Source organism: Lemur catta, chromosome 1 (assembly GCF_020740605.2).
Source record: "Lemur catta isolate mLemCat1 chromosome 1, mLemCat1.pri, whole genome shotgun sequence".
NCBI lineage: Eukaryota > Metazoa > Chordata > Mammalia > Primates > Lemuridae > Lemur > Lemur catta.
In genome coordinates, this window is record NC_059128.1 from 31,802,673 (window position 1) to 31,815,585 (window position 12,913).

The window sequence follows — 12,913 nt, forward strand, 5'->3', positions numbered from 1 at the left end:
AATTACAAAAAATATAACCCTTTTTCATCAATAGTACTGTGAAATTGGTATAAATATTCTGTTGCAGCCATCCTACTGTACTTCGAGACAAATGACAAGGGTACCTCAAGAAAAGGAAAATCAGATCCAATTTTGAATTGTATTGACCAAAACCACATCACACCAGATGCCATGCTAACAGTCAGAATTCTGCCACCACCTCCTTTGGCAATGTACCTGAAGTTTTGCTGACACTGCAGACCGACAAGAAAATGAAGGATTACCTTCTGGACCAGTTCAATCTTCCCCATATTGTATCATTTCTAGTTTAAAGTTCAAAGAAAAAAGTCAAGAAACAGTTTTTACAATAATTCTTCCAGAGCAAAATTTTCACATTCTTAGAATTATAAATCACTTGTACCTAGCAAAATTATAAAAATAATATAAAAAAAATAGTAAAAAGGATTAAAAATAACATGATTAGTCTAATCCTTTAATATGAGAAAGATATGTACTATCTCACCTCTGGAGTGACATCTCGTGGTGCAAATCCTGTTCCTCCAGTTGTTAGTATCAAGTTAAGTTCCTTTTCATCACACCAATCTATCAGGGTTTCCTGGAAAAAAGAAAAAGTATTGTCACATGCAAAAGAACTTGCCTGCCTGCTCAAAACATCCAAATGCTCAAATACTTCATATACAGTGAGAAAGCACAGATTCTTTTCAACAATAAATAAGAAAAATTTGAAGTACAATTCATAGAATAGTTTCACTCTTGATCGAAAGCACTGAAAATTTTGGTATTTATTTTATTAATTATAGAAAATGAGGATACAAGCATAAAATTCTTGAAAGTAAATGAAACAAAAGAAAAAACAGAAATAGAGAGCTTATAATTAATGTTTAATATGTACTTAAATGGCTTGTCTGAAGTTATTTTCAGCCATTCAAAATTTAGTACTACAATATTTATAGAGATTAGAAATATATACCATAAAATTTTGGAGCTTAGCAGATTTGTGTCTTTATTTTCTAGATAAGACAAATGAAGTGCAAAGTGGTTAAATAATTTACTCAAAGTTACACAGCTAGTTTGTAAGGGAGTGGAAATAGGATCTCCACTGACTTTGTTTTTTTCTTTTCTATTTTTTTTTGAGACAGGGTCTTGCTTTGTTACCCTGGCTAGATGCAGTAGTGTGATCATAGCTCATGGCAACCTCAAACTCCTGGCCTTAAAGGATCCTCTGGCCTCAGCCTCCCAAAGTGCTAGGATTACGGGTGTTAGCCACTGCACCTGGCTTTACTTTTTCTATCTACTGCTAATTCTATTAATCCATCCTGCATCTTAGCTATTTATTAAAAAAAGCAATTAAGTGCTTATTAAGTTATAATCATATACTTGCTTTGGTATTATATTGTTTTATTATTTGTTTATAATTCAAAGTCAAAATTAAAAAATACAATTACATAATTTAGCTGCTGATAACTATTAATAGATGTGAAAAACAAATAGCAGGCTGATACCTAGACATAAAATACAATGCCTTCAGTTCTGAAATTCATCAGTGAAACAAAATATAGGATAAATACTTAGAAGGACAAATCCAGGATCTAAAAGTGATTTTTTGCTTATCTTTCTACATTTTTCTTTTACTCTGGTATCATAGAAATGTAGACCCCAGAGCTCCAAATGAAGGATATTTTTCCCTGCTATGATTAACTAATGACAACAAACTATTTTTCAAAAAGATATAAACTATAGACTACCAAGAGCTTAATGAAGAACTTTGATCCTTGATATAGTTATAATTTTGCTCTGAGGAAAGCCCATCAAAAATCAAGGATTGTTATAATAAAGGTGTTTATGAAGTGGTTTCATAAGCCAAAATTAAAACTTCAATTGTCTGTGCTTCTATTTAAAAAGTAGAAAAGCCTAAATACTCACCATTCTAAACAGTTCATTATTATTTCAATTATAGAAAAAAACCACAGTTGATACCACAACTCAGCAATAAGTAGATTTCCTGACCTTGTTTTCCCACTAAAGTATCCTAGAACACATTAGATCTCTTTGTTATCATTCCTATGTAACAGAGGTAAAGGTATAAAAAAGGGCAAAAAAATGTTTTACAAGTTGTCCTTTAAAAGCCCCCATCTTTTTGGGAATTAAAACTTGCATTCCTTCCCAAGGCCAGTAATCAAAGGGACAGAAAAGTATTCTTTGCTATTTATTTTTTAATATCTTAAACTACAGATGACTCAACAGAATGCTGCAAAGGTCACAAGATCATGGTCACTAGAGATAAGGTCGACCCAAACCACCAATTATAGTTAAAGAACAATAGCCTGACGCCATGAAGTACAACAGGACATGTGACACTGGTCCCTTAAACCCAAGCCCAAGCACCGAAAACTCCCCTTTTAAAAAGCCCTATTTTTCTGCTTAAAGATAGGATGGTGGTCCTTTGAGACACTAGTCTACCACCCTCCTCATTCGTTGGAAAATTATTAAATTTCTTTTTCCTTTTCCTCAAACCACTTGTCCTTGTTCTTCCTTCTCACTGATTTGGCTTTGGGGCCAAGTACTGAACTTTCAGTAACACCTAAGTACCCCAAAATAGTAATGAAGTGCCTGTCCACAGCCCATCTCTAACCACAATCCATTTATATCAGATCTTGATAAAAAGTGATATGAAATCCAAGTTGTATCAACAAAGTACCTCAACAGCAAAAATATATATCCATATCAAATAACAACTTTCAGTATTAATATCAACAGGACATTCAAACTTTTCAAATTTCAGGATACTAATACAGATAGTCAAAATGGTCAGTTTATACTGAAGAATGCTACTGTTTTGCAATAGGTAATGCTTGCTTGCAACATAATTCATCTGTTGGTTCAGTAAACATTTATGAAGTACATACCACATATTTAAGTGTTAAAGAGTTAAAAAATTAATGAAACATGGGCCCTGACAATTAATACTTCTCAATCTTGGTTGCATACTGGAATCATCCTTGGAGCTTTAAGAAATACTTGGGTCCCACCTCTGGGTGTTCAGCCTGGGCAATGGGATTTTTAAAAGCTTCCCACGTAATTCTAAAATGCAGCAAGCAATTGAGAACTACTAGTTTAAAGAGACAATTTGTTCAGTTACCTGAGGGTAAATTTCACAGATAACTGGGTGGGCCCACAAAAATGTCACATAGCTTAAAATCAGGTGCACCACAGTAAATTACTTAAGGTTTTCTAACCCTGGAATGGATAACTGGTAACACTGTATATATTTCTTTCACTTAAATAATATTTGCTATTTTGAAGTCAATTAAGAATTTGTCAAGTATTTGGAAGTATTGTTTTGTTGTCCAAGGTAGCTGTGTGATGTATTGCAGTTTCTCATCTGAGCAAAAATTTTAGTTAGGCTTTTAGGTTTTAAGACAGAATAGCAATTCAATCATTTATTCATTTGGCCCCTAGCAATCATGCATTTGATTCATTAATTCATTTATTTGATAATGAATACTTCAGGCCATACTTTTATTCAGTCACTTCGTTAGATAACAGGAATGCAAAGATAAATAAAACACAGCCCTGGTCTCAAGGATTTGGTCAAGTAGAGGAGCTCTGTGTCTACAGTTGTCTAGAATCTTGTTACTAATGTATGATCTGAATACTAGCAGCACTGGTATTACTTGGGAGCTTGTCAGAAATATAGAACCCGAGGTCCCATCCAAGATCTTCTGAATCAGAATCTGCATTTTTATTAAAATTTCTCAGTGATATATATTCATACTAAACTGAACTATGTGCCAATCTAGATATTGAGTCTTATTTTCCTACTATGTTAAAAAAGCAATTTTTCTTAGCTATAAATAAATAGCTATTCTATAAATAAATAGCTATTGCTATAAAATAATAGCAATTTACCTCATTTATCTTATTTAACTTACTAATTTAGTTTAGTTAGAAAGCAATTTGTCTTACAATATTTGTTTCTGTACCTGTAAGATCCTTTGTATTCTGAGAGAAACCTTAGTATTTGGCTGCCTCTACCAGGTAAGATGTCATTGAGGACTTTTGCATAAAACAACTTTATGAAAAATTCCTCTGCATCTGTTACAAAACTGAGGCTGAGGACATTGTCTATTTCAGCGATTAATTTTCCCTTACATGAAGGATATTTCTTTAAAAATTTACTGCCTTTAGTTTCCAGGTTAGTACAGTAGAATGAAAGTATATCAGAAGGGGAGCAGAATTCCCCCTTCTATCAACATCTAATAAAATGAACAAAAAAGAGTAAAAACTAGAGAAAAAATCTTCACCAGCAACAACGACATAAGAAAAAATATATATTAATTGCTTCATGTCATAAATCTCAAAAGCTGGGTAGTCAAAGACAGAAACAAAAGATCTTTGAGAAGAATAATGCAGCATTGTAATGCTCCTAATGCTGCTCTGGACTCTGAAGAAGTCATAATGCTAAATTACCAAAATCCTAAAAATGTTCACTAATACCTCCAAATCTAGACAGATGCAAACTGAAAGAGAGAGCTTATCTTTTTCATCTTGTAAGCAGCTGCTATGAAGAACAGATGCAACAAAGGGCTGATCTTGTTCAAGATGAAGGTTCTGGGAACAAATGCACGCTGAATTGGAAAACTGATCTGAAACCCGGTGACACTGCCCACATAATCATGAACTAAACCCTTATCTAGGAAGAACGATTCTAGTGCTGGACATTTAAGAAAATATCAGAGGGAAGAGCAGAATATTCCAACAAAGATTGCATATTGTTTCTCATTTCCTGCATCTCTATTTTTCTATATGCAAGTTTCAGATCTGATATAGTCCGGGCTGACTTTTTATCTTTCTTCCTACATCTCTACAATGATTTTGAAATAATCCCTGATTTGAGAACTGGATATTGTTCTATCATTTTTTTCTCATAATCATATAATGAACCAAAATTTAAAGGTAAGGAGAGAGTAGGTGGAAAGAAATAATAGTGATGATATCGTTATCTTTCATAGCAGTAATTCAAGCAATCCTGTCTAAGGTTTAAAAAGATAGTTAAATATATGACTTTAATCTATTAATGATTTTCCTAATTATTTAACTTTAGAGGGGGATGTTTACTTAGCACATAATATCTCTTGTAATAAAGAATAGTTCTTTCAAAGTTAATATGCTCTTTCACTCAGTTCCTTTTTCTTCTGCTTAAATGTATTAATAAATAAAATGCTATTATGTATTAGCTTTAGAGAATTAGCCTCATTCTGTATATAGCTATGTCTTTTAATCATTTAAACATCTATCTATCCAATCTTTTATCTATATAATAGGCATAGAAAGGTGTTGAAATGTTTTACAAATAATGTTAATACTGGTTACTTCTGGATAATTAGATTTAAAGGACATTTTATTTTTATAGTTCCTTTTTATTTTTTGGCATTGTTTGAATTCTTTATAATCTGCACGTATCATTGAAAAATCAAAGGATTATAAACATTGCATTTTCTGGTATTTGTCCTTTATTCTGATACTTAGTACTCATTTTCAGCAAGTTTAGAAACAAATTTCATACTTAATAATTATATATACACTACTGTGGTAGATAAAACATGGTCATGTATTTGTAAATCCTCCTGTCAGGAAATGGAGTCTATTTCCACCACCCTTGCAACTGGCTGGACTTGTGACTTGCTTTGATCAATAGAATGAAGCAGTAATTCATAATGGGTGAGTTCTGAAGCCTAGATCTCAAAAGGCTTCAAAGCTTCTGTCTTCACACTTTTGGTAATCTTCTACTATCATGTAAATAAGCCTGGGCTAGACAACGGAATGATGGGAGAACATGTGGAAAGAAAGGCCCAATAGAACACCTAGCACCAACTACCCAGACATCTGAGTGAAGCCATCTTAGATTCTCCAGCTCCGGTTGAGCTGACAAATTATTTCAGCCACACAAATGACTCCAGACTCATGAGGTTGAAATAATGAGATCAGATAAAGATATACCCAATTGAGTCCAGAAAACCCACAGACTTCAAATACCTAGTGAAGTAAATTAAAAATATTTTTACCCCAAAATATTAACATACTGGATTGAATGAAAAAGCCTCAAGGTCTTTCTGACCTTTCCCCCTCTACCATCTACTCTCCCAAAATCTTTGAAGTTTCTTTTTTTTTTTTGAGACAGAGTCTTGCTCTGTTGCCCAGCTAGAGTGAGTGCCATGGTGTCAGCCTAGCTCACAGCAACCTCAAACTCCTGGGCTTAAGCGATCCTACTGCATCAGCCTCCCGAGAAGCTGGGACTACAGGCATGTGCCACCATGCCCGGCTAATTTTTTTTCTATATATATATTTTTAGTTGTCCAGATAATTTCTTTCTATTTTTAGTAGAGACGGGGTCTCGCTCTTGCTAGTCTCGAACTCCTGACCTCGAGCGATCCACCCGCCTCAGCCTCCCAGAGTACTAGGATTACAGGCGTGAGCCACCGCGCCGGCTTTGAAGTTTCTTTATCTGCCTGAAATCCAGACCCACCTACTGTTCTCCACATCCTCCCTAGAGACCAAATATTGACCTTCAACAGAATTACTTATGTCCTTCATTTTCCCCTCCCCTCTAAAATGAGGGTATATAAACTTCTGGACTCCACTGGGATTCTGGGTAATCACTCTGTGATTCTCCCCGTGTGCATGGTAAATACACTTGTAACCTCTTTCTCTTATTAATCTGCTTTATTGTAAATAGATCCTTCAGCAAACCTTCCAGGGCAAAGAGGAAATTTTTCTTCTCCCCTACAGTTTGGTGTCATGAATAGGATCTTTAAAGCTGCTCTGCTCTTCCGGAAGCAATGGTGAGGCAAACCTAGACTCTGAGCTGCTGGCAAAATGGGAAGACCCCTTACCAGTCAGACTCCTAGTTTTCCTCTGTTTATCTGTGGGCTGGTTGAGCAGATGGGAAAGATCATTGTCTCTTTTGCCTGTCCAAATTTAAGATTAATGAGAGTAAAGGTTTTGTATGAGACTAGTCTTGGTATACCAACTCTGCTACAGTTTTTGATACTTTGGGTATAAATATTCATATTATCTGATCCCTGTACTCTCAGAAATAGCCTCTGTTTTTGTTGCTTTCCTTTGTCGTTGTATTTCTGTGTCGTTCTATCATAAAGACGGTTACGATAGGGTAGAAAACTGGCCTAGAATCCCCATATGCCTGCTGTTCAAACTGGCCTTGCAGGCTAGCCAGATATACAGTTCTGACTAGACCAGCATGTAGGTCCCTGATTTGCTGCAGGTCCCTGAACAAACCAACCAACCAACCAACCATGATTTTCCCCTCTTGTCTTGTTTCATGTCCCCGAGAGCTTGTGTTGTTACTGAATGGGAATTTTCCCACTTAGTCTCTGCCATCTGGAGGAACATGTTTTTTGGGGGATCACACTAGGTGGCCAGTGTGAAAAGATTGGGAGTCTGAGACACGTAAGATTCTAAGCAGGACACTTTTGGCACCAAATGTGTAAAGCTTTAGGGGAGTCTTTGTTTTAAGGTCCTACCCTCCTTGTCTATCTTAAGTCTATTTCTGAGAGTGAATTTTTGGGAATCATGGGAACTGCCTCCTCTATGGCCTCCCTAGGAACACCTCTTGCTTATATAGTAAAAACTTACTCTAAACCTGGAAAATTACTACCTGGGCTTTCTATGAAGAGGCTTATTGGATTGAATTGCTTTTGGAATAAATACACTATTGAGAATTCTAATTAATAATGGCCAATAAATGGACCCTTTAAATTAAAAGACTTCTAAATTTTTCAAAATAAATTTTAGAGATCTCTTAAACAATTAAATAGAAAGACACATAATGTTGTAGCTAGCCTTAAAAATTCTCTGATAAAGTTAAAGAGCAAAATCAGACATAACAGGTAAAAATCCTCTGTATACTGCCCAAGCAGGAATAACAATAAAAGCTAGTTTCCTTTGTAGCCTACTGGTTCAAGATCTGTGCCTATACCTCAACAGCCTAGGTTTGATTCCCAGGCAGGGAATGTCTTCTGGTTTGATATTTGTGTAACTTTTATCATTTATTGATGCTTTTCCCTTCTGTGCACAGCTTTTGATTTCTAGTATTCTGTGGAGACATACGGGGCTTTTAGACATTTATGTATAAATGATCAGTTGAGAAGCTGAGACCCTAGAAAATATGGCTGGACAAAAAATGTGGGTTATACCTGGTTTACGGCTAGTGAGACTTCTTTCTTTGAGCTGTTTTGTGGCTTTTCTGGATCTTATAAACAGTGTTGCATACTTCTTTAGATGTACCTCTTGCTACTGTGATTAAGTTGTAAACTTGATTAAGGCTTACTCATTTCATTTAAAAGGGTACTTTAGTTAAAAAGTTCAAAAGCAAAAATATCAGCTGTTTGTCCTGGCTAAAGTCTGCTCCATTCATCTTCACTCTTCTCTACTTCTTACTCTTTGCCAATCATGGAGTTTTGGTCAATCAAAGGTTCTCAACTGTTCAAATTTTGTTTAAATAAGACAAACACTGAGCTTTAACCAATCCAGCTGTTTCGATACCTCACTTCTGTTTTCTGCATGTCACTTTTTCTTTTCTGTCCATGAGTCTTCTTCAACTACATGTCAACACTGGGTTCTCTCTAAACCTGTTCTGGTTCTGCTGCCCAATTTTTTCCTTGTTCAATTAAACTCTGTTAAATTTAATTTGTCAGAAGTGAGTCCTGAAATAGAGAGAGCCCCCCAGGAGCACCTAGTGACCAAGTGTGGTACTTGCTGTGCCCATTGTATCCATTGCTCTCACAGCAACTGGGGATCATGGGTAAGTTTTCTCTTGGATTCCAAAACTCCACAGATTTTTGTGTTTTGAGCTCTCTGAGTTTGTTTGAGCATATTTTTTATCCTGTGTCTGGAAGTTGTGACAGAAACTGAAGTGGGTCAGGCATCATATTAGATCTGATTATTAACTGGCTTAGATCCAGTTGGAGGCCTCTGATGTCTGACCAGGTCAGGCAGAAAGTGACAGTAAGTGGCAATACTACAGGGAGTGTGAACTCCAGTTTTCAGAAATTCACAGAGATTTAGGTGTTCTGTCCCTTTGTTCCTTTTTCTTGCACACTTGGGTAAGTAAAAATTGTTGCCAAAGTTAATCATAGAAATCTGAAAGCCAAAGCCAAGATTCAAGGTAAACATGGGATCCTTAATTTCAGAAGAACTGAGTACTCTACTTTCTGGCTACACCTACCTATACTTGTGTAAGTATTAGGCCCTGGAAGCAGAAAATGCTTACATAAATGGCAAAATCTTACTAAGGGCAAATTGTTGCCTGCCTAATAATTGCTTAGAACAATCAAATAGATAATTGAAAGACTGATAGTTTGAATAAAACATAATGATATTTAATAGCTGACAAATAAAAATTCTTTATAAGAGCTATAAGATATACATCTGTCTGTATGTCTATGTCTGTGTGTCTATATGTCATGTTATATGATATTTCACTACCAAAATATGTAAGAGAATTCTAATTAATTAGCTTAAAAAAGCACTTAAATCAAATATTTTATCAGGATAGAAACTAACTCAAATGCCTTTTAGTTCATGCAACTTTAGTGATACAGTAATCAACCTCTGCTCAACATTCTTTTTGATTCTGTTGCATCCTGATTCACAATTTCTCTTTACACTTACCTTCAAAGGAAAACAATTAACATGGACCCAAATACCTCAGAGATACTGTGAGTGTCCTTCAATATTCTCTCAAATTCTCAAAGCTGATTTAGACTCTGTAACCTTTACCCAAGGATTCACCTTTGTTCACTACGTTGACGATCTTTTGCTCCATAACCAGACTAAAAAGGGTGTCCTCTTAGACTCCCTTATTCTTTTTTTTTTTTTTTAAATTTCAGCTCTTCATGGGGGTACAAAAGCTCAGGTTATATACATTGTCCATGTCCTGCCCATCCTCCTCAGTCAGAACCTCAAGCGTGTCCATTCTCCAGACAGTGCGGCTGGCACTCACCATGTAGTAATAACTCCATCCCCTCCCCCCATCCCCTACCTCCCCGAGTCAGCACCTTCAAGCATGACCATTCCCCAGACGGTGCGCAACGCACTCATCATGTAGGCATACACCCATCCCCTCCCCCCATCCCCCGTCTCAGTCTCATATCCAATTGGTATCCTTCCCCGATGTGCATTTAGGTGATGATCAGGGAAACCAATTTTCTGGTGAGTACATGTGATGCTTGTTTCTCCATTCTTTGGATACTTCACTTAATATAATGGGTTCCAACTCTCTCCAGGAGAACCAAAGAGATGTTGTATCACTGTTATTTCTTATAGCTGAGTAATACTCCATGGTATACATATACCACAGTTTACCAATCCATTCGTGGATTGATGGGCATTTGGGTTGTTTCCACATCTTTGCAATTGTGAATTGTGCTGCTATAAACATTCGGGTACAGGTGTCTTTGTTATAGAATGACTTTTGTTCTTCTGGGTAGATGCCCCTAAGGCAATCACAGCAACAACGAAAATAAACGAATGGGACCTGATTAAATTAAAAAGCTTCTGCACAGCCAAAGAAACAGTCACAAAAATAAACAGACAGCCTACAGAATGGGAAAAAATTTTCGCATACTACACATCAGATAAAGGACTGATAACAAGAATCTATTTAGAACTCAGGAAAACCAGCAAGAAAAAATCAAACAACCCTATCAAAAAGTGGGCAAACGACATGAATAGAAATTTTTCAAAAGAAGATATAAGAACGGCTAACAAACATATGAAAAAATGCTCAACATCCCTAATCATCAGGGAAATGCAAATCAAAACCACAATGAGATACCACTTAACTCCGGTGAGAATGGCCTTTATCAAAAAATCCCAAAACAACACATGTTGGCGTGGATGCGGAAAGACAGGAACACTCATACACTGCTGGTGGGACTACAAACTAGTGCAACCCCTGTGGAAAGCATTATGGAGATTCAGCTAGACCTACCATTCCATCCAGACTCCCTCATTCTTTTAAAGACTCTAGCTGAACGAGGTCATAAAGCCTGTAGAACTAAACTTCAGTGGGTACAGACAACTATTTCTTACTTAGGACGTGAAATATTTCAAGGCACTCAAAAGCTCACCCCTAAATGCCTTGAGTCAATTTTTTCATAGCCCTCATTAGAGGTTGCACGTCGGCAAAACAAAAAGCTGCCATTATTTACACAAACTCCAAATATGCCTTTGGAGTCCGCCATGCAGTTGGCACAATTTGGAAATCTCATGGCTTTCTTAACTTCTTCTGGCATTTCTGTTGCCAATGGGCCTATAATTACTGCACTATTATAAGTTATCCACCTTCCTTCTAAGATCACTACTATTCTTTGCACAGCCTACACTAAAGATTCAAATACTGTATCCCTAGGAAATGATAGAGCAGACAAGACTGCTAAATATGCAGCCAAAAAATGGCCCTATCCTTTCTCCACTTAATTTATTACCCTGCCCTTATCCCTGTCTAATATTACTGATTATCAGGCTAATGCCCCACAATCTGAAAAGGATAAGTAGATATAAAAGGGTGTTAAACAATCAGACAAATTACATATTGGACCAAACAGACTTCCTGTGTCCCCTTTTAACTTTTTGGCTCGCACTAGTCTCCCATCAGATGGGACATATGTGGAAATGGGGGATAATTAAGGAACTAAAAAAAATAACTGTACTGCCCTGGGTCCTATAAAATCTCCGACCAAATTATTTCCAGTGCACTATTTGTAAATCTCACTAAATCTCTGGAGGAAACCAACACTCTCCAGGAAGCCTCCAAAGAGCCACAGTACCCCTTGTGGCACTTCAAATTGATTTTATAAATTTACCTTTAGGCTTTTCTTTTTTTTCACAGTGTGGTTACTATTTGCATGTTTAGTGGATGGACTGAATGCTATACAACTAGGTATGCTACAACAGTGATAAACAGCTACAACAGTGATAAATTAGTAAATGAGACAATTCTTCATTTTGGTATTCCTTTATGGATTGAGTCAGATCAAGGGATTCATTTAACAGCAGAAATAAACCACTTGCCTGCAAAGGCTCTGGGGCATTCATTACAATTTCATATCCCATATCATCCCTAATCCTCAGGGCAAGTGGAACATAAAAATCTAGACATAAAAAGAACTTTGGGAAAAGTCTGTCAAGACACTGGACTTAAATGGCCAGAAGCATTACCTTTGGCCCTTATAAAAACCCAGAATACTCCCAATAGGAGACATGTATTAACCCCTTTTGAAATAGTGCTTGGTCATCCCATGCCTACTGGCACCTCTAAACCTTCTATTCCTGGGCTGACTGAATACTATGGGGATCTAAGGGAACAACTCAATACCATTCCTAGCCACATACAGGCGCTATTATGCTTGGAGCATATCATCAACAGGTAAAAGGAGCATGGTCTCTGCCAATTGACAAGACTTGCTATCCTTTTTGACCAAGAGATCATGTGTACATCAAAGTTTTCAGAAACAGACCTTGCTTGTAAGGCCCTTATGAAGTACTATTAACTACCTATACTTCCATCAAAATAAAAGAAAAATCCTCCTGAATTCATGTGAGCCACACCAAACTATACTGAGACAACTAGAAGACCACCCCTACAGGTGACCTGAAAGTAAGAATTTCCAGGGCCACTTCCCAGGCCCTTGAAGCAGATGTCTTTATGAAATAGCTTTTTCTCAGGATCAAGGATCAAGAGATCCCTTTTTCATCCAAAAACTTTTTTCCTGTATTTTTTCCTTTTAACCCCTTCACCAGAAGGTCCTTTTAAAGCATTTCTTTTAAGCCTCCCCCTTTGCGGAAACTGATTGGAGACTGCCTCAACCTATTCCATTCTCCCTTTTAATCT

The 12,913-nt window shown here is 36.5% G+C and overlaps 1 protein-coding gene across 3 annotated transcripts in view; it reads right to left on the reverse strand.

Moving 5' to 3' along the window:
• The window catches only part of GPHN (gephyrin), a 535,238-nt gene that overhangs the window by 299,292 nt on the left and 223,033 nt on the right, over nucleotides 1–12,913 (reverse strand). For all 3 annotated transcript variants that reach the window (XM_045565470.1, XM_045565461.1, XM_045565478.1), the window contains exon 4: nucleotides 503–595. In XM_045565470.1, the coding sequence (XP_045421426.1) occupies nucleotides 503–595 (93 nt within the window). The remainder of the gene's footprint in view (nucleotides 1–502; nucleotides 596–12,913) is intronic.